Source organism: Myotis myotis, unplaced genomic scaffold, assembly GCF_014108235.1.
Source record: "Myotis myotis isolate mMyoMyo1 unplaced genomic scaffold, mMyoMyo1.p scaffold_m19_p_9, whole genome shotgun sequence".
Taxonomy (NCBI): domain Eukaryota; kingdom Metazoa; phylum Chordata; class Mammalia; order Chiroptera; family Vespertilionidae; genus Myotis; species Myotis myotis.
The window spans coordinates 19,202,143-19,223,968 of record NW_023416401.1 but is presented as its reverse complement, the minus strand read 5'-3'; the positions used below and the strand labels follow the sequence as shown (position 1 = coordinate 19,223,968).

Below are 21,826 nucleotides of genomic sequence, written 5' to 3'. Positions count from 1 at the left end.
GAACCAGAGACCTCCCCTCTGTGCTTGCACTGGGCTCATGTCAGCAGTGACTGAGCTGTCCCTGCAAAGCAACTCTCGGGAGTTTGTTTTAAATGGCTGGAGGACAGCAGACTCACCTCTCCTTTAGAGAAAGGTAATTTTGGCAAAAGCGCAAACATTACAACACAAAACTGGAAGCAAGAAACTTTATTAAAAAAAAACCTGAAAAAAATATGCAGATTTGTGGTGAAGAATATAAAGAACATACAGTTATATTTTCAAGAGTGTCCGTGGAACGTTATAATCATCAAATTAAGGTATCAACATTCTCTAACAAATATTTTGAACTGAGGAAGAACAGTGGCAAGATTCTAATGGGGTGCAGTCCAATAGAATTTTCTGTGGTGATAGAAATGCCCCATTATCTCTGCGCTGTCCATGTGGAATCCACTAGACACATGAATATTTAAAGTGTGGCTATAATGCAAGATACATAATAAGGACAAGGATTTGTAGTATAACTTAGATTTAAATAGCGACATGTGATTAGTGGCTACCAACAGAACATTGCAGTTCTAATGCCTCGTGGTTCTAAACCAGCAGCTTCTTTGGGGCACTCCTCAGTTACTGCTGGGGGGCTGCTGCTGGGAAGAGAGGAACCTCTGAACAGATCTATTTGGCTACTTTAAACAAGATCTAAAATTTTGCACAGCTTCTGGAGGTAGGGGTGGCATGAGAGGAGGACTCTCAGGGAGACCTGAGTATGCCCTTCCAACTCCTGGCTAATTCATGGGAGTAAGAGGCCTGGGGTTTGGTCACTCAGATGGGAGGAGGCCCTCAGGCTTGGGCCCCCCTGGGCATCTGTGCATGGAAATCATCGCTGTGGGGCTGCAGGGAGCTGAGGGAAGGGGACTCATTTCCGCACAGGGTTTCCAGAGGAGGACTTAGGGGTGGGAGGGGTGGAGGGAGGACCCAAGGGCCCTTTCTGGCTGCCTGCAGATGGAACAGGCCCTTTCTTTTTGGGGATTAAGATCTTGTTCTTACTCTTGAACACTTTGCTGGGATCCAGCTTGTTCACAAAGGAGTCAGTCTCTTCAGTGAGCAGGCTCGTGTTGTAGGTGATGGGCTTATACATGTTGAACCATTGCTGGAAGGCAGAATGCAGAGAGGGTCACAATCAAAGGAGAAATGCACTTGTTTATGCTATTCAGTGGGGATACAGGGAAGAGAGCCAGAGAGATGAAGCAAAGAGTAAGGTTTTATGAAAAAGTCCTTGAAATTCTATTAGACTTCCTGTGAACGTGATGACACACACATTGCTCCATGAGGTCTCAGAACCTTTCAAGTAAATGCAGTAGGAGGACTACAAATCTGGGTAAATTTCCTTCCTTCTGTTCTGAGCCTGGGATGCTGGGTCCCAAATCCAGGGGACAGAGTCCTACGTGTTCTGCCCTCAAACCAGCCATTGCTCAGCAGGTAGGTTTGGCAGGCTCTGTAACATAAAGGAGGCGCACCCATACTCTGGAATTCTGTCATTGAGGACAGCTCTCTATGTACTGACAGGGAATGAGTTCCAAGACGGAGTGCTAAGTGAAAAGAAGGTACACACAAATGTGAACACCATTTCTGCACTCACGATTGAGAAAAAAGGAACCAAAACCACATGCATGAGTGTCTTGGTAAGGGCACACGAGAAACTCCAAAAGTGGCTGCCTGTGGGGAGGTGCACTGGAAGCTGGGAACTGGAAAGTAAGAGGCGACTTTTCACCTTCCTGTGTGTGTGCCGCCCATCAAAACCCACAATCAGAGCGAAGGCCTGATAACATTTGATTAGAGAAAAACTCCCCAGCGATTCTGAGGATCAGCCAATTCGGGAACCACTGACCCAGATTGGTATAAAGTGGGGTGGGATCACCTGCCTCACTTATTGAAAGTGCAGATCTCTGGGCTCCACCCCGGATTCCTCAATCAGACGGGAAAGCTGGGAGTCTGCATTCAGGTCTTTCCTCAGAAGACTCTGATACATTCTACAGTTTGAGTGGACAGGTGGTCCTTACCTTGGCCTGTGGGCTGATGCCATAGCTGGTGAAGGCATACTGCCACTGGGGCAGGCCCAGGTGTGTGAGGAGCAGGCGGTAATAGGCGGTAAAGGTATCTGTGAGGAAATGCCAATACAGTGCTCTGTCCAGGAACCAGATCTCAGTGTCTTGCGCTAATGCTGAAATAGCAAAGGACAGAAATGAAGGGACAGCTTAACATTTTTCCTTTTATCCAAAGTCAATATATACTCATGATTTAAAAAAAATTCAGATAGTAAAAGTTCCTTTTTTTCCTTCCAACCTCCCAGTCCCATTCTCCAGTGGCCACCACTGCCAGCTGGTTTCTTTGGTGCCCTTCGGATTCCTGATCAATGGACGGGGGCTTTTGCCACGTGTGCATCCGGCTATCTCAGCAAGGCTGCTCTTCCGGGTGGAAACAGTATTCCCCTCCCCAGGGGGTACACACGGCAGTCTCAGCTTTCCTAAGGGAGAGGAATCCTAAATCGCTCTGGCTTTCTGAAGACCTCTGTCAAGAGTTACAGTGCTGTGGGAAGCCACGCTGGACCAGCTCCCTCTCCTGGGAACCTGCCTGTGCTTCCGTGACATCCTGGTTGGGCAGAAGCAGGCACTGTTGTGCCAGGGCCCGCCTCACACCCGCTTCTCAGCTGCCACTCTTACAACTGGCCGGCCCCCCTAGTTCATCTCCTGTCTAATGGCTGCCACATCTCCCTACATGGCCTCCAGGCTCTTCCTCTTCCCAAACTGCTTATGGTCACGTACATTTTCATCTGAATCCCGCCATTCTCCTGGAGAACATCCTCGAGGTCCTACTTTCTTCTACGTTACATCCAAACTCCTTCATCTGGCTTTCAGAACTCCACTCGAAAGGGAACCACCGGCCTCTGGCTTCATCTCCTCTTTATCGACAGGACGAACCATGGGAGTTTGGGGGGAATTCCTTGTCATTCCCCCCAAATCAGTTGCTCTTTCCTATGACATGGCTTTCACTAGTCTCTTTGCTTGGATGCCTCTTTTGCCAGCAAACCCTTTAGCCCCACCTCGTATCTCATTCCTACCCTATGTCAGAGGCAGCTCAAAGACCTTTCACAAAGATCCCTCAGGTGAAGACCTCTCTCCTTCCCGGAGGTTAGGTAAGTCCTGTGTGTCTTCTCTCCAGACCAGGCGGAGAGCCTGGGCCTTGTCCCGCTCTATTCACAGCTCCCAGGCAGGGCCTGAACTGCTGGTAGCTGCCAGGTAGTAGCCCTGCTCAAGGCCAGAGCCATTTTCTCCTGACTTCCTATCTGTGCTTAAACTGAAGTCTAGTAATTCAGGTTTTTATTGCTGTTAACTGGGCGACATAATGAAGCACTGAAGAAAGACCATGTTTCTCCTAAATGCTTTTCTAACACATGAGCCTGCTGGAGAAGCTATAAATAGAATGAATTCTTCTAGTATTATTCACTTATTACCCTAATCCCATTATTTTGCAATAAGGCACAAATGATGATAGCTTAAAAAGACTAGTAATGGGCACAGAGAGGGGTGCTCAGAGAGGTCTTGGCACCTATATGAGCCCGGTGGTATGTCAGGAGATCAGGAAGGAGTGTGCCTTTTGTGTGGTGGCTGGAGAACAAGGTCAGCCAGGGCTGTCCCCAAACCACAGACCATGCTTATCAATTATTCCTACCTGGTTTCCCTTTTTTGTAGACAAGGCAAACCTTCCCATTCCCGTTGCAAGGGTCCAGCTCAAATATCACACTGCGAGAGTCAAAGTGGGGCTTCTCTGGCTGGTTCTCACTGGCTGCAAACCCAGAAGGTAATGGTGATGTTCAAACATACTCAACTCAAGCACACACTTATGCATCCAGCTTTGCTCGCATGCAAAAACGGGGTAAAAAGCCTTCTCGCAGACATAGCCTTAAATATTGTCCAGAACTGGACAAATGAATTCTATACTCTAAATACCCAGACCTTGTCCATGGTGCAGGCCTTTTGTCTGGGCTCCCTTATCACCAACAGTGCCACGAATCTGGGTGAAGGTGGCAGAAGGAGAATGAACTCAACTTCTTGGGAGTGGAACTCCATAAAGGCAGAGAGATTTGAATGACCTGATGTTGACCTAACCTTTTTCTTTTCCTCAGGCAACTGCTTTCCCCTTTTTTATAGCATTTTATGATCTTTTGATTAGAATCCCTTTTCTCAGTCTAAAATGTATATAATATTTAATTATGTTATTATGTTATAATTAATGCTAGGTCTGGCTTGAATTAGAAATACCTACCTAGAAATCAAATATTATGAAATAACATAAAAAAAGATATTCTTAGAAATGCAAGCATCAGAAACCTTCTTTTCTGTCACTACAGCTAATATGCAATAAAGATTAGTATTAGTGACAGGGGTGCAGTTTACTAACCTAGGAGAGATTAGATCAAACAAAGTATATAAATATAATATTTACATATCCTATGTAATAAAGAGCTAATATGCTAATTAGACCAAACAGCAGAACAGTTGTCTAGACCTGGGCCTGCGAGGGCTGGCCGAGGCAGGCAGGGCTGTGAGGGCCGAGCCCCTTGCATGAATTTCATGCATCAGGCCTCTAGTACAGCGGTTCTCAACCTGTGGGTTGCGACCCCTTTGGTGGTCGAACGACCCTTTCACAGGGGTTGCCTAAGACCATCCTCATATCAGATATTTACATTATGATTCATAACAGTAGCAACATTACAGTTATGAAGTAGCAACGAAAATAATTTTATGATTGGGTCACAACATGAGGAACTGTATTTAAAGGGCCAGAAGGTTGAGAACCACTGCTCTAGTACATTATCAAAGGGAAAGAAGCAGGCTAACTTCTAATTCAGAGCAGAAGTTTGTACCTTCTTGTGAATCATCCTCCAGGTCAGCCAGAGTTGGTGCATTAGGAAGTGAGTACATGGAAGACTGGTTGAGTTGAGTCAGTTTTGTGATACTATTAATTGCCATGTTGCCCAATGGGATGGTGTGCTCTATGGGAACATTATAAAGAATTACATGGAGGAAAACCTTAGTGACCATGGTTGTCAGTAGGGCTTCTGATTAGGTAACCCAAGCCCACCTACTGTTTGATCCTAGGCCTGAGGAAGCTGATGGAGAGTGGAAAGAAGAGAATCAATGCACAACATGCTCCAAAGCACCAACCTTTCATGTAAAAAAAATCAACCGGGGCCACAGGCGAAGAGTCCCCACTGCACGTGGCAGGGCAGAGCACTGAAGGACAATTACAAAGGGGATGCTCCAAAGGAACTGAGAAATCTGGGCAGGAGCCCTGTTTGAAGAGCAAAGGACTTAACAATGTTTCTGTTCCTTCTGCCCCTTGCATTAAGTTATATGTACTTTCCAAAGGAGTAGCAGCTTTGTTGATAGACCTGACCCTTCTACCTTCTTGTTATGAGCTTTCACGATGGAAAACATCTCCTGCTCTACTTCATTTTTCCTCATTCAGTGAGAAAACTTAAGAGGCTTCTTGCTTGGTTTGTCTTCTGTGATTAGGGTGTAAATAAGAAATATACACACTGCCCTGGCCCGTGAGGCTCAGTTGGTTGCAGCGTAGTCCCATACAAAAAGGTGTCAGGTTAGCTTCCCAGTCAGGGCAGGTATTGGAGGTAAACTGATCAATGTTTCTCTCTCAAAATGATGTCTCAATATCAATGTCTCTCTTTCCCCTATTTGCTTGCTCTCTCAAAAAAATTCAATTAAAAAAAAATACTCAGGCTACATATTTTCCTTATTATATAGAGTCCTTGCAATATAAGATGGTGGACACGGGATGGCACACAAAGACTTTGATCTCTGACTGCTAAAAAATTGGAATGGCTGAGGCAATAAAGCAGCTGGTGTACAGACCATGGAACGAATGTTCAAGAAGAAAAGACCACTAAAGAGGCGGGCATTAGAAGCTGCCTCCACTGGCTTTTCTGTTACTGACTAGCTACCCAGTGGAATGGGTGTGGTAAGGGGGATAGGAAGATGAGTTGGGAGGATGAAATTAGAGAAGGTACTGTACCAATGAAGAGGGACTCATTCATAAAAGCATCATGAAATGCTTTTCTGAGGCAGGCTTGTGAGGGGCTAACCTAGCTCCATGATGTGGGCCAGGGATTCTGACAGGCAGTCTAGACTTTCCACTCTCTCTGTTCTACACCCAAAGGCCATAGCCATGCTACAAAGGATGTTTCTAGGCCATTTGAGGAAAGTTTTTTAAGCTAAAAGTTCATGATAAATGCTCAGTAGAGAACTATAAAAAGTGCCTCTTCACATCTGTGAGAGAGAAACAGCAAGGCTTTGAGAATCACCAAAAAAGGGCACTCAGGAGGCAGAGGCAATGAAGGAGGTCAGTTCTGCAGATCTACTATGCAAGAGGAGGCACTGCATTCAGTGACAGCATGAAGAGGTGAAGGTGCTTCCTAAGGTGCGAGTCCAAGGACGAAGTAGAACTGGGAATGTGGTGGAGTCTGGAGGGCCTCCTGGGGACGGGAAGTCAGTGGCTAGATCAGGGTTTCCCAGCCTATGAAAAGTTACTGGAGTCTTCACCTAAATGTGCAGCACTGCCTTTCATGCTACATAGCACCTGTATCTCCGCTGTGAGTTTCCACGAGTTTCCACGAGTTTCCACATCTGCAGCACACAAGTCTGTCCTGGCACATTTAGTGGAGCAGCTGGTGACTCAGCTGAGATGGGAGGGAGAGGAGGAAAGGCTCTGGCCTGGGATCAGAGCCCTGAGGGCTTCATATGCAGGGAGTGAAGGAAGGAGCCCTTTGGTGACCACCAGAGGCTGTCACTGCAGCTCACCCTGAGGAGACTGCTCTGCGGGGAGTCCCCAGAGGCTTTAAATTTGAGCTGGCTTAGGATTTTTGTGGACTGATTATTTTTTCCTCCACCTAATTTCAATAGGAAACTTCTAAAATAAACTTCTAGTTAAGTACTGGCTAGACTCTGACGTGGGAGTTGGGGGTGGAGAAATGACACGTATTTTAGCTTTGGTTATAGCTTCTGGGCACTGCACTTTAGGAGAAGCCATGAAAACCATCCAGATTCAAAGACTCCAAAGTTGTAAAGTCCTCAGAGCTGTTTTATCTACCCTCCCAGGCAGGAGAATGTTCCCCTACAGCCAGGGCTGACTCACCATCCAGCTTCACACTCCATGTCATGTGGAAGCCGTTGGTCACCAGGTAAAAATTCTTGATATCCTCAGGCAGCACACAGTTATTTTTCTAGAATCATAAGAATAGATAAGGTGATGGCTGGGAAAGAGCACAAGGCTGTGCCTCAAGGCAACGGGGGACACTATTTATCGTGGTTCAGATCCCCCCAATAGGAAGACCATGATAATTATCTACAAAACTCTATTCAAGTCCAGGGTCAAAATGGCACCTCAACTCACTTCCTCCCACAGACACCCAAACGTACAGCTACAGATTGAATAACTCCCTTCAAAAGAAATCCAGAAACTAGCTGAATGATTCCTACATGTCAGGCAAACGTGAAAAAACTCACAGAGAACTACGTAGGAAAGGTGACCACAAGCTCACTATAAAACCCACCCTTGGTGCGGTGCCTCGTAACTTCCAGGTTCTTCCTGCAGAACAAAGAGTTTGGATCATTCATCTGACACCCCAACTTTTAAGAATGCACCTGAGAGAAGGATGCCCTAAAGCATCTAGCTCTGAAAGCCAATGGGTACAGGAGACTCACAAGGCAGTTCTCGAAGGGCTCAGATGGACTCCCAAGGCTATCCTCCCAGGGCCCAGTGCAGAACAGACTGAAGTCAGAGCCTTGTGGCTAAAGAGACCTATAGGCTTATCTTAAAAACTTCTGCCTGAGGAGTAGGCTTCCAATTTAACACACATCTAGATGAGCCGACTGAAGACTCTCCAGGGACCAGGAGGCCAGCTGGCGATACCTTAATCTTTCCTTCTGCCTCACTCCAGGTTGCAGGTGTCTCTGGGAAAGGAGCCTGTGCATGTCTGACACCCTGGCTTTTTGTAGCTGCTGCTCAGAGGACACACCCTTGGTTGACTGGTGCTGGTGCACAGCCAGACATATTACTGGGTCCCACAGGACTGTAACAAACAGAGTAACAGTTCTTAACTAGCTGTATCCCAAAGCACAGCTCAAAAGCAACAGAATGAAATGCTCAGCATTTCCTTGAAATAAGCCTATTTGTAGATCTTAAAAGGTACAGCCCGAGGATCAGGCTTATAATTTAACAACATGTAAGATGTAAGGGCCAACTGCAGCCCCCTCTAGAAATGGGGAGGACAGTGGGTGCCATATTCACACTCTCCCTCTACCCCACCCCTGGTCGTTGGTACCTCTGTGAATGGAGGTTGTGCACACATCTGGTGGCCAGCAGGACTTGTTTTCACAAGGTTAATGGGGTAGTAGCATGCCGGGGTCCAACCCCAGCAGGTCCAGGGGTCCCCAAAGGTGTGGACGGGGTCGGTGAAGAAGGAATGACACGGAGACAGCGTTCAGTTGATCAGCAGCCTAGCCAGGATCTCTAGCCAGGATCTCCAGCCAAGTTCTGGTCTGGATCTCCAGCGAAGTTCTGCTTAGGATCTCCAGCCAGGTTCTGTGTCCATGTTCTCTTGCTAGGTTCTCCAGGTTCTCCAGCCAGGGTCTGTAGCCATGTTCCCTCGCTAGGTTCTTCAGCTAGGTTCTGTCCAGGTTCTCCAGCCAGGTTCAGTCACCAGGTTCTAGTCAGGTTCTCTTGCCAATTTCTGTAGTCAGGTTCAGTCCAGGATCTTTTGCCATGTTCTCTCCAGCGAAGTTCTTCTGTCTGTAGGTTCTGTGTAGTTTCTGTCTTCTTAGTTCTGTGTTCTAAGCTCTGTATTCTAAGTTCTGTTTCTTGCTGTCTTATTACATCTGTATTTATACCAGTTGATTCAGTCCTATCAATCTCTATTACAAAGGTTAGGGCGTTTCTTATCTTCATTCCAGGCCAGTTTCTGTCCAGGAACTTTTGCCATGTTCTCTCCAGCGAAGTTCTTCTGTCTCTAGAGAACGTTCTGTGTAGGTTCTGTACCTAGGTTCCGTCTCTCTCGGTTCCGTATTCTAAGTTCTGTCTCTTGCTGTCTATTACATCTGTATTTATACCAGTTGATTCAATCCTATCAATCTCTATTACAAAGGTTAGGGCGTTTCTTATCTCCATTCCAGGGAGTAAGGATTATGTAGCTTAAGCATGATTGTTCATAGTTAAAGTGATTAATTACCCACCTGGCACTAGTTAAGAGGTTTTATTCCCTCCCTAACTTCAGGGGAAAATCCCTACCTGGGGAAACAACCTTTCTTGGAGAGGTGACCTTGGTTAAAACACACAGCGCTAAGGGGAGCAAACATATTAAGAACAGTATGCCATATATGCCAGGACCCTTGAAACAGCAAGCATGGACCGGCTCCCGGCAAACAGTTCTTAACAGACAAGCCTATCTCCCAGTCTTACCCAGAAGAGTATTTCCAAAGTATTTGCATATTTTAAATGCAGCTTTCATTCAGCTGGTTCTAGGTGCTCACTGAAATCCTCCCATTTGGGACACTGATAGACCTTGGCCCACCCTCAGGTACTGGGAGCCATAAGGACAAAGTAGGCTGGACAATCATATACATCTGACAGAAAACCAAGAGCTAGGACAGAGTTGAACAATAAGGTTCATCCCTTCCCTGAGGCCACTCCTTCAAGACTGAAAGAGGTGGCTATTTCATCTAATGCACAGAAACCAACAGAGAGTCGAGAAAATGAAGAAATAGAATATGTTCCAAATGAAAGAACAAGAAAAAACAATAGGAAATGACCTTAATGAAAAGAAGTGATTTACCGATAAGAACTCAAAATAATGGTCATAAAATGCTCATTGAGTTCAGGAGAACAACACATGAATAAAATGAGAATTTCAACAAACAGAAAATATTAGTACCAAAAAGAAATCACAGAGGTGCAGAGTGCAAGTAATAAAATGGAAAAAAAAGTATCTATGGAGGGTTTTAAAAGCAGGCTAGATGAAGTGGTAGAAAGGATCAGCAAACTAGAAGACAAGGGTAATGTAACTCATCCAATGAGATCAGACAAAAGAAAAAGAAATAGAAAACACTAAAGATAGCTTAAGGGACTTATGGGGCAATATCAAGCAGACCCTTTTGTATTATAGGGGTCCCAGAAGAAGAGATGGACAAAGGGGCAGAAAGCTTATTTGAAGAAATAATGACTGAAACTTCCCTAATCAGGGAAAGGAAACAGACATCTCAATCCAGGAAGCTCAGAATTCCAAAAATGATGAATCCAAACAGACATTATAATTAAGTTATGAAAAAGTTAAAGATAAGGAGAAAATCTTAAAAGCAGCGAGAGAAACAAGAGAACCCCCATTAAGGCCATGAGGAGATTTTTAGGCAGAAACTTGACAGGCCAGAAGAGAGTGGCACAAAATATTCAAAGTGCCAGAGAAAAAAGCCAACCAAGAACACTCTACCTGGTACAGCTGTCCTTCAGAATTGAAGGAGAAACAAAAGCTTTCCAAAGAAGCAAAAGCTAAAGGTATTCATCACCACTAGATCAGTCTTTCAGTTGAAAGGGCACTAATTAGTAACAGAAAAACATATGAAAGTATAAATCTCATAGGCAAAGGTAAATATATAATTAAATTCAGAATAATCTAATGTTATGGTGCTGGGTTGATCACTTATAAATCTAGTATAAATGTTAAGACAAAAGTAGTAAAAATAACTATAACTATAGCAGTTTGTTAATGGATACACAAGATAGAGGTATAAATTGTGATTTTTTTTAAAAATGTGCGGCAGGGAGGGAGAGTAAAAATAATAAAATAGAGCTTTAGAATACATTCAAACTGAAGTTATTATCAACTTAAAATAGACTGTTATAAATTGTTTTATGTAAACCTCATGGTGACCACAAAAAAGCCTATAGTAAATATATAAGAAATAAAGGGAAAGCAATCTAAGCATACCTCTACAGAAAATAATCAAATCACAAATGAAGAGAGCAAGAGAAGAAAAAAGGGACAAAAGAATTATAAAACAACCAGAAATCAATGAACAAAATGGCAGTAAGTCCAAACATAATCAATAATTACTTTAATGTAAATGGATTAAATTCTCCAATAAAAAGACAAAAAGTGCCTGAAAGGATTAAAAAGCTCAGTTTGGCTCCGTGGATAGAGCATCGGCCCTAGGACTGAAGGGTCTCGGGTTCCATTCCAGTCAAGGGCATGTACCTTGGTTGCCAGCTCGGTCCCGGCCCTCTCTCACATGAATGTTTCTCTCTCTGTCTCTCCCTCTCTCTTCCACTCTCTCTAAAAATCAATGGATTCCCACCAGCAGTGAAGGAGGATTCCTTTTTCTCCGCATCCTCTCCAGCACTTGTCCTTTGTTGATGACAGCCATTCTGACAGGTGTGAGATGCTACCTCATTGTTGTTTTGATTTGCACATCCTCTGTGCTTTCAGAGAGGAAAAGTATGCACCCAGAATGCCTTTCTCCCTGTCCCCAATCTAGCACAGGAAGCCCACAAAGACCAGTGTCCTGACAAAGTTCATGTGCCTTCTATCACCTCAAAAGGCCAGCATCTGCTATGATTTGGGTCACTAGAGCCATCTAGTGGTGAACACAGGAAACTACTGCCTATGATCCTTTCCTAACCTGGATTCTATGAGATCCCAGCTGAGAAGAGCTGGTGGCACTGTTAAATTTTAAGTTATGCTGAAGAATTCTAGTAGCAGCGATTATAAAATTTATTATGGCATTGATTTCATGAAGAAGAAAAATTGGCATTTATGCCAATATTTAAAAAATTATTCAGATCATGAAAATAGAAAAAAGGTCAGCTAAATCTAGTATTTAATACATTTCAATACTAATATAAAACACAAAATCGTTTCGGCCAAAGGTAAACTGAGTGGGGGGGGGGGGGGGACGGGGAATGAAAGGATTAAGGAAAGACAGATAAGAGAATGAAAGCTGGGTCTCGGTGGGACGCTGCTCCCTGATGAGGAGACAGCGCCAGCGCCCACAAGCCGTGTCTTTATTTTATAGCAGATGCCACGAGGCAAAGTAGGGGCATGATCATGTTGTTTACAGCATTCTTGTGAGCTCCAACCCTACTCAACTACATGCACCTGAACTCCAGCACAAGGCACGTGGGGCTACGTGTTTGGACCATAGGTTCAAGCTTACAACCACAGCCGTTGGCTATAATTGTGCTGGGAGGGCCCTGCCCTCCAGCTGGGACTTGCACATGGCAATGAGAGGACCCTGTCCTTTCATTAGTCCGAGGCTTGAACCTGGCCAAAACACTGTAGCCGCACCCCATACAAAATGTTAAGTAAGCCAAGTTCATAAGAAACATTAAGCCTGCACTGTTGTTTCCATATAAATCACCGCTGGTTCCAGTTTGGGGAGCTGTCAGCTTGATTCCCAGAAAGGCATCCTGAGCACCGCCTGCACCTCAAGCAAAGGGCCAGGGGCCATCACTGCCTCCTGTTCACCTTTTCCACTTCTGGGACTCCTATACCTGCTGTTCTCTCCTTTTCAGAGGCCACTTCTCAGGGAAAGGGGCTGGGCAGCAGACGCAGGAACAGGCCGACAAAAGGGCCAGAGCATACAAAGTAGTTTCATGGGTTTTTGTCCACAATGGGCAGGCGCTCCATGAGCCCATCTGCAGCGTTGGCCAGAAGAAGAGTTGCCATCAGGAGGAGCACTGAAACGTGACTGCAAACGTGAGGCAATGAGGACACGTCCATCTGCTGGAATTTGGGGAGGACAGCCATGCAGTCGAAGGAAAACCTGGATGGGCTGTGGAGGGATGGGGTGAGATTCCCAGAAGAATTCTCAAATACATTCTTAAACTCCCTCCTGAGGAGAGGAGGAAGGCCTGGTTAGCTGGAACCTTTTTCCTTGGTGAGTGAGGTAAGAAAGTTTGGGGCGAGGGCGGAGTTGCTTCAGACTCAGAGGAGAGGCAGCATACTCATACCCTCTAAAACTGCATGATGAGAAAATCTATAAGTATCGCTTTGTCTGGGGCCCACGTATTATGAAGCTCTGTAGTGGCAGACATCAGTCAAGAAACCTTCAAAAGAGCTGATAAAAGATCAGGAGGGATGTAATAAACCATGTCAACAAGGCCAGGCTGGCACAGCCACAGACAGCCTCAGCAGCAGCTGGCTCTGACTGAACAGCCAAGCCAGTAAGAGTTCAACAGACAGACACTGTTCAGGAATTCCCTTTTCTATTATGGGTTGTGAGTAGAAATGAGTGGGGGCTGAGTAAGCACATGAGAAAGGCTGGGGAGCTGCTGAGCTGAGGTCATGCAGAGAAACATCAACCACAGTACTCAGCTGCCAGGGGAACTGCTGCTGGCTCAGCCTGAGAGGGGTGAGCCCTGCTTGCAAGGACCAAACACGCACACGTGCACATGAACCCATCTACCCATCACCTGCTTGGCAGCTGAGGACAAGGCTGCCACAGTGTTGTGCACTGGCAGAGGAGCAGTCTGGCAGAGCAGAACGAACAGGCAGGCAACTCTGTGTTCAAATTCAGCCTCTGCCACTTGGTAGCTACGTGGCCCAGAACAACTCCTTAACCTCTCTGACCCACAGTTCCTTCATCTACTAGTATAACAAGGAGCTATCAATACCCATCTTGCAGGGTTATTATGAGGATTAAACGAAATAACTTATGTGACATGTGTTAGCAGGTACTCATTACACCAGTGGTCGCCAACCTTTCGGACCTCACGAACCACCAGTGGTCTGTGGACCACCAGTTGGCGACCGCTGCATTACATGACAGGGTAATTTCTTGTTCCTTACTCAAATGCATTTGCTGCTATTTAGCCACAGTGGCTTCTCCTGACTTCCCAGTTCCCCACTTAAAGTATTTCAATGGCTCCCCTTTACACCCAAGATAAAGAGCAAACTCCGGATGATCTAAGAAATTTTACATGTCCTGGTCCTTGTCAACCTCTCTCCCTTGCTCTCCTGTGCTCCAGCCACATGGACCTTTATGCTCTTGGAAAATAAATCCATCTCGAAGCCTTCAGCAAGGCTGAAAGCCCCTTCTTCCAGAACTCACCTGCCTGGCTAACAGCTCCTCATAACTTCTTTGGAAAAAACTTTTCTCACCCTCCAGACTAAGTCAGGCCTCTGACAATGCTCTCTTCACCTCACTTTCAGTGCTCAGTCTGCTTTGTAATCATACCTGCAATGATTTACACTATGTCTTAGTAAGGTAAAGCGGTAAGAAACTGTGCTCTTTTTTCTTACCACTGATTCCCCAGGGCTCAGCACCAAGGACAATGCCTGGCCCGTTTTAAAAGCTTTAAACATCTGTTGAATAAATGAAAGTTCTGAGGAGGGTTGGGAAGCACTACTATTAATCTGGTTAGCACTTCTCTACCACACTAACCACGTTCTGCCCGGCATGCGTATTGACATTTACTTTTTCCTTTCCTTGCTGGAGTTTCAGTTTTGCTGTATAGACTCTGTTCCACTGCCTCCACATGACCGGCTCAGAGGCGAGGACCCGTGCTGGGAAATGGCACAGAATGGAAGAGAGTGTTAAGTGGCCTGAACAGAAAAGAGAGAAGGGTGAACTTCACCATGAGGACAGTTGTGGACTGAGATAAGAATGGTCTCCTGCCCTAACCTTTCCTTCTCAGGAGCACTTGAACTGACCTTCATTGGAAGCTGAGAATTGAACAGAGCAACACTTACTTGTTCCCATGAAGAAATCATATGGCGTTCAGCAGGCGCCTTTTCTATGATGGTCACCTCGGTCACACCTGGGGATGATTCTGAAAGAGGAAAACAAGAGCCTGTAGAGTTGCTACTGGCCGGCTCTCACACATTACTATAACAGACAGGTGAATGTGCTCAGATCAGAGAAAATGAACTGCACCTGACTTAAAAATCATGGTCAAAGAGACAGCCAGATTTACACTTAATTGTAGGGTTTCTTTTGTTTGTTTTTTGTGGATTTATTAAATACATAAGATCATGTCATCTACAATAGCAATAGTTTATTTCCTTCTTTCCAGTTTGTATGTCTTTATTTTCTTGGCTAACTGTCCTGACTAGATTCTCCAATACAATATTGAATAGAAGTGGTAAAAAGGGAATTCTTATTACTTATGATGCTTAGATAGCTTACTTCTAGGTTTTTGAGTGTTTCTTTTTTTAAACTAAAACAGTGTTGGATTTTGTCAAGTGCTTTCTCTACACCTACTGACATGATTATGTGGTTTTTGTCATTTATTCTATTAACAAGGTGCACTACATTGATTTTCATATGTTCAATAAGCTGCACATTCCTGGGCTAAATCACAGTGGGTATATAATATTTTTAATGTTAGTGAATTTGGTTTGATAGTATTTTGTTGGGGATTTTTAAATGTTTGGTTTTGGACAGAAATATTGCAGTTGTGAAGTTATTTCATATTTTTAGGAAAGAGATTTGGGGGAGGGGGGTGGTTTGCTTACCACACACCTACCATTGACTTCAGCTACCTGGTTTTAAAAAAACCTCTTAATATATTATCTTTTCAAAACAAAATACAAATGTGAAAAAATATAATTGATTTTCAATTTGTGATTAACTTGAAATTATGAGCTTTGATTAAATTTATAAAGAGAATGTTTAATGGGAGGCTAGATTCACTGTACATTCAATTACCAGAGTTGTTTAATTCCTTAGGTAGGTTTAGCTTTGAACTATTACCAATTTGCCAAACATTTGAAATGAGTAATAGAATACATTAAAAATACAAATAGAATTTAAAATGTTTACAGTCATTTAATTATTCAGGTTTTTTCACTGAAGGGATATTTAGTTAGCTGGACTTAAGTAGATTAAACATTAATCAAAAGAAAACTTATTTACTGAAAAAGTCCTAGATTTATAAAGAGAATAATGAAGCAAGCCTGTAAAATAGCAAGACCTACCTGCCTACCCAGGAGTATAAGATGAAACAGAGCAGAAGTCTGCATGAGAATGAGATAGGATATAGGTGGTGGCCCAGTTCTATAACTTCATTGCTAAAATTATTAATTCTCCCAACCACAGCTTGGTGTTTCATACCTCATTACGGCTTTAGGCACTGGGAAATACAGTTCCTATCCTCATGAACTTCTATTACAGAAAAGAGACAGACAAATCTAAAAAGCAACCAAATAAATACATAATTCCAAGTAGTGGTAAAGCCATAAGGATTTAAAAAAAAGGTAGGCTAAAGGACAAGAGAGTGATAAGGAAGGGTGTTATATATAATCAGAGAAGGCTTCACAGAGGTGGTGCTATTTCATCACAGATCTGAATGAAATGAGGGAGATTTAGAAAAAGGTAATTTCAGTGACGGGTCTCACAAATTGCAAAGCTTAATGTGTTTATGGTACAACACGGCAAAAGCACAGTGAAATCAGAAAGACAGATGAGGGAAACTCACGAGGGACTGACTGTGTCATGGTTCAGTATTTGGATTTTATTGTAAATGTGATGGGAGGACATCCAGTCATGCTATCCAGCGGGCTTAGTCTGCCTTTCTCTTTCTTGGTTATCTGGCCAAATCCCATTTGTCTTGCAAAATCCGGCGTCACGCGTGGCAACTATTCCTTAACTCCCAGGTGAGGCCAATCGCCAACTCCTGTGTGCTGCTTCAGAACAATAGATTACCGACCTCCTCTCACACTTCTGGGGCCCTCGTCTTCAGATTTTTTTCACTTGAATGTGTTCATTTCCCCCATCTTTGTAGTCCCAGTAACACAGCGGTGGTTGCTAACCAAAGGTACGCTAAAGGACACGCCCGTTCAGTAGTGCCGGGCGCTGCTGCCCGGGGAGGTGGCTGCAGCATTCTCCCAGCTCCCTGTCGCCAGAGCGAGATCCAGGGCTTCCAGGACACTCCCTCCGCCAAGAACGCGTCTGGGGAGACCCGAACTCACCAATGTCAGGAGTCTGCTGCTCCCGTGCACGTTTTTGCCCACCTTTGCAGGGCCTGCGGGACGACCTCGGGTGCGAGAACCTCCGGGCTTCCCAATTCTGCATCCCTACACCCCCTGCAAAGCTCGCCCTTCCCTTCTTAACAACGGAAGCCCCCGCAGCGATGCCCACCGACGTGCCAGGTGGTGCCGCCACTGTGCTTCAGCGCACGCCGCCTCGCCCCGGGCTCCCCGCCCCACTCACCCAGGATGCGGGTGACCCCCAGGGTCAGCTTCTCCAGGTGCGGCTTGCAGGAGCCCGCGGGCTGGGCCGGGGGCGGCAGCTCCTCCATGGCTCGCGCTCCAGCTCCGCGCGCGGCCCGGGCAGCCGGGGGGCCGGGGCGGGTGAGCGGGGAGCGCCGCAGGGCCGGGCTCCGCCCCCGCGCCTCGGCCATCGCGTTCAAGGCATGCCGGGAGTTGTAGTCCTCGGCGCTGAGGCCGCGGCAGCGGCGAGGGGCGGCCTGGGCAGCTCTGCGAAGAGGAGGTCCGCAGGACGCTCGTTCCCGCGGCCCTGGCTAGAGCTGCACTCCGAGCCGCCCAGCCTCGGCGACGCCTCCGCCCGGACCCTCCCGCCCCGCCGGCGTCAGCCCCGCAGGCGGGGGCGGGGCTCTGCGCCCAGCGGCCAATCGGGACGGCGCCTGGCGTCCGGGGCGGGGCGGCCCCGGCCAGACGCCCGCAGTGGCGGTTGTTTCAAGATGGCAGACGCGGCGCGCCCCTCCCGCCCCGGCGCCGCGGCGTTCTGGAGCCGAGACTGTATCCTTTACCCGCCTGGCAGGGGGCGCCGGCGCCCTCCCGGGGCGGGGACGCGATCTGGAGCCGTCGCGTGGGACTCGACTCGGCGGAGGGAGAGGCGCGGCGCTCACCCCGGGGGCGGGGCCGTGCGGTCCAGGCGCCGGGCTTCTCGCCTGGGGGGGGACTTAGGTGGCCTTGCGCCCCATCGCGCCCCCAGGCTGGGGTTCCAGGTGTGGGGCTGAGTGCAGATGTTGCCCGGCCCGCCTCGGCGGTGAGCTCTGGGACGATGGCCAGCGGTCGTGCCCTGCCTGGGGCAGGCGGGACACCGCCCTCGGTGACCTCGGGCCAGCTGTGCGCAGCCAGCTTGCGGAGGAGGGAAGGTGATCAGGGGGCCTTTTTGTGTTGTCTTAGCCTTGTCCGTGGTCTCCGCTGTGTAGGAGGATGTCAGGATCTTGTTGGATTCTAGGCCTGTCAGTGACGATTTGTTTTCACTCTGGGATTTTCCTAGAGGTGCGGGGCTTGCTTTCCGCGGAGACGCGGTCTGGTGGCGCTGGCTGTGGAATCAGCTGCCCATCATCGGGCCTGGGTGTCGTGTTGGTCTGCACATAGTTTGCAGGTCACCACGAGCAGGAGGAAAGTTCTTGGATTGTTTGGGGTAGAGCTTTTACTCCTGTGATGGTCTCCCTTCCACAGATGCATCATCAGTGGCTGTGATGGGATGTGTGACATAAGTGGTTCTTTCCCGGGGTTGGGTACCCTGTTCCAGCCTGAGCTTTGGTCCTGATCATTGACTCCGCGTTCCTTAGAAGAGTGCTACTCGGAAAGCAAGGCAATCAGTGCATTGGGTGCCTGCGGAGGCGAGTGGTTTTATCTGTTTGCTTGGACTGGTGATAGCTGGCTGTTAACTTTGTGTATTTTTTGCACATCCCTCTGAGCGCCCAGTGAAACTTACAAAATTCTATGATCAGTCTCCCTTATTTGAGTTACTAGGATTAACAAGACGTATTTTTGCATTCCGTGCTGTTCAGTGCTTAGTGTTTAGCACTTGTCTCAGATAGGTTAGTGAGACTCAAAGTATTATACACGCACTGTGGGTGAAAGCTCACCAGTGCACTGTGCAAATTAAGTTATTTTCCTTCACCTGTCAATAAGGATGCAAAGAGAATAAGTGCATTGAGAACTGAGCTGAATTAAGAAGTCAGGAAATTGGGATGAGTCTTTTTCTCTTGAAACACTGCCTCTGCCATGACAATTTTGTGATAGAGGAGATATTTGAAGTTTATTAACTTATAATGTGCTTCTTCAGTTTAATCACATTCATAACCACATATGACCAATGGTTTTGGGGGGAAGGGAGACAATCTACTACAGTGGTACTGATTAAGTTATTAGGTATGTAAATGAATCTATGTTCTTGGACTCAGCAACCCTCTACTCTCACTTAATTCATGTAGTCCTATTGCTCCCTATTTCATATAGAAGTTACATAACTTCCCTTTTCTCTTAAATTCTACCTTTATATATGCCTAAGTGACCGTTCGACCGGTAGCTATGATGCACACTGACCACCAGGGGGCAGATGCTCAATGCAGGAGCTGCCAAGCTGCAGTGACTTGGCAGCTGCACTTCTCTGGTGATGCACCCGGAAACAGAGAGGAAGGAGCCCGATGCTGGGGTGCATCACATGAGAACCATCCTCTCGCAATACAGGACCCCTCAGGGAATGTGGAGAGCCTGAATCCCACAGTCCAGGCCAAGGGACCCCACTGGTGCACAAATCCGTGCACCGGGCCTCTAGTATTTATATAAAATACTATCTTCCCATTGAACATAAAGAATTGAAATTGTATGGGGAAAATGATGGTGATTACATTCATAGAAATTCAGGTATTTGAAAGGGATTGCAAGTTTATCAGTATCATCTGTTTCCCCCAGGCTACCCAACATTTAGCCTCAAATATTTTCATTTTATATTTCCATAGGACTTAAAAGCAATATCAAATGTGAATGTGTTCCTGATTTTCACTAAAAAAGCATTAACGATAGTTATGAATCATTTGGTTTAGTCATGAGTCTTTGTATTATAATCTCTTCTTGTCACAGACTTCCCTGACCACTCCAAAAACTTTATAGTAGAACTTTCAATAGGAAAAGACCAAAAAGTATTTATCTGGAATCTGGAATTCTTTTCTCACTATTGAAAGATTGTTCAGTGCTTCCCCTAAACAGAGAAGTGTGATTGAGAGATTTCCCATCCTAGATGTTTCCATCATGTGAGAGCAAATCATCTGTGACTGAATGTCATCTTTTCTTTTTTAATGTTGAGTTATGCATCCCCTGCACAGTATGATTCAGCAATGCTATTTTGTACAAGGTATGTCTTTGTACCCAATGTGTAAACAATGGACATGCCATGTTAACTATGTGTTAAATCTGCAAGTAAAATTATGCCCCTTCAGCCATAAACTGTTTTCCTGCTTTGTTATAGCTCCTGGTAATATCAGAAGTTAGTGTTTCTGCAGTGTTTAAATTTGATTGCTTAAATGCTCTCAAGTGTACTATCATTAACAGTATTAGTAACTTGATATTGACAAATATGAACTATAAGAGACCTGGTCAAAACTTTGCAGTATCTATAATGCTTGCCATTGACTTTCAATTACAAATAGACAAAGACTTAATGTTTATTATTAAAATAATATACAAGCATACCTTGGAGATATTGTGGGTGCAGTTCCAGACCACTGTGTATTGCAATAAAGCCAGTTGTAATCTTTTTTTCTGGAGGAGGCCCTTACCTTCAGTTTGTTAAAAAAAAAAAAAAAAAAAAAAAATGCAATATCTGTGAAGCACAATAGAGTAAAGTGCAATAAAATGAGGTATGCCTGTACTAACCAGGAAAGTCATGTGGTCAGTAATAATTACATATGTGTACATATGTTGCTGGTTAGTGGTTCAAGCTCAAAGGTTAGAGTAGAGTGGACAGTACTACATTTATTTCCTTCAGGTCCTGGTGATCTGGGATGGACATGCGGTTTCCCCTCTACCACTTCTGCCTTGGGTTTCTAACTTCTGCATTAATTCTGCGATTTGATATCAGCATTAAGGATACTTTCTAATTTGCTGTACGTGTTTTATTGAGGTGCTTCTAAAGCAGCCGTGGGCAAACTACGGCCCGCAGGCCGGATCCGGCCCATTTGAAATGAACTAAAAAAAAAAAAAGACCGTATCCTTTTATGTAATGATGTTTTCTTTGAATTTATATTATTAGTTCACACAAACACTCCATCCATGCTTTTGTTCCGGCCCTCCGGTCCAGTTTAAGAACCCATTGTGGCCCTCGAGTCAAAAAGTTTGCCCACCCCTGTTCTAAAGAAACCAAAGTAGAATTATAATGTGGCATATAGAACCCAATAAGTGGTCTTATATGAGTTTGTTATATATTTTGTTTTTTTGACTTTCCCATAAGCTGTATGTTTGTTGGGAATCTCTATTTGAAGAAGGTAAATATTTGGGTTCTTAAGATAAGATAAAGATAGGTTAGAAATGATTAGAAAAGATAGGTAGGATGGAGGCAATTTCAAATATGTTTAGTCTTATTTTTTAAAGAAATTTTTGTTAAGGTCAGTTTATTTAGCATTTTTTATATTGAAACCAAATTTATCATGGATGTAGCTAATGGGTTTTACCTGAATATTTTTAATGAGTTAAGGAAAAAAAGATAACACTGAAGCTTTTTGGACAATGCCCCATAAAATTAAATATCTGTTTCATTCTTTACTATGAGCCAGGCATTCTATGGTGTTTGCAGATACAACACTGAGCAAAAGATGAAAATCTTCGCCTGCTTGGTGCTTCCGTTTTAGTGATATGAAATGAGTAAAATATACTAGTATATGACAATGGGTGCTATGGAGAAAAATTAAGCTGGGAAGGGCTCGCTATCATGGGGGTTTTTTGTCTCTGTTTTTATGCCAGTATCATACTTTTTGATTATTATAACTTTGTAATATAGTTTAAAATCAGAAAGTGTTATGTCTGTAGCTT

The 21,826-nt window shown here is 45.2% G+C and overlaps 2 protein-coding genes across 9 annotated transcripts in view; one reads left to right on the top strand and one right to left on the bottom strand.

Annotated features, from left to right (window-relative positions):
• Nucleotides 1-171: 171 nt before the first annotated feature.
• On the bottom strand, nt 172-17,389 carry TPGS2 (tubulin polyglutamylase complex subunit 2). Of its 6 annotated transcripts, XM_036321373.1 has the most exons (8): nt 17,253-17,276; nt 14,792-14,871; nt 14,517-14,605; nt 7,186-7,273; nt 4,901-5,029; nt 3,706-3,819; nt 2,037-2,197; nt 172-1,126 (listed from the first exon to the last, which is right to left on the bottom strand). In XM_036321373.1, exons 2-8 carry the CDS (start codon nt 14,799-14,801, stop codon nt 893-895), a joined length of 825 nt encoding a protein of 274 aa, XP_036177266.1. In that variant the 5' UTR covers nt 14,802-14,871; nt 17,253-17,276; the 3' UTR covers nt 172-892. The 6 variants fall into 6 exon arrangements, with proteins under 6 accessions (XP_036177266.1, XP_036177265.1, XP_036177264.1 ...); XM_036321372.1 differs by lacking the exons at nt 14,517-14,605; nt 17,253-17,276 and adding an exon at nt 16,519-16,760; XM_036321371.1 differs by lacking the exon at nt 17,253-17,276 and having other exon boundaries at nt 14,517-14,644.
• The window catches only part of KIAA1328 (KIAA1328 ortholog), a 176,906-nt gene continuing 171,989 nt past the window's right edge, over nt 16,910-21,826 (top strand). For 2 of the 3 annotated variants that reach the window (XM_036321358.1, XM_036321359.1), the window contains exon 1: nt 16,910-17,800. In XM_036321358.1, the coding sequence (XP_036177251.1) occupies nt 17,014-17,800 (787 nt within the window). In that variant the 5' untranslated portion in view covers nt 16,910-17,013. Of the gene's footprint in view, nt 17,801-17,861; nt 21,006-21,826 lie in introns of those variants that run through there. The other variant, XM_036321360.1, reaches the window with a different exon arrangement.

What these genes read in the sequence shown, in the direction of transcription:
- TPGS2 (XM_036321371.1), bottom strand. An exon ending in GGAGGATGATTCACAAGAAG is followed by an intron (nt 3,820 to 4,900) that starts GTACAAACTTCT and finishes CTGGGTTTGCAG; the next exon opens with CCAGTGAGAACCAGCCAGAG. An exon ending in GCATCAGCCCACAGGCCAAG is followed by an intron (nt 1,127 to 2,036) that starts GTAAGGACCACC and finishes TCTGCCTTCCAG; the next exon opens with CAATGGTTCAACATGTATAA.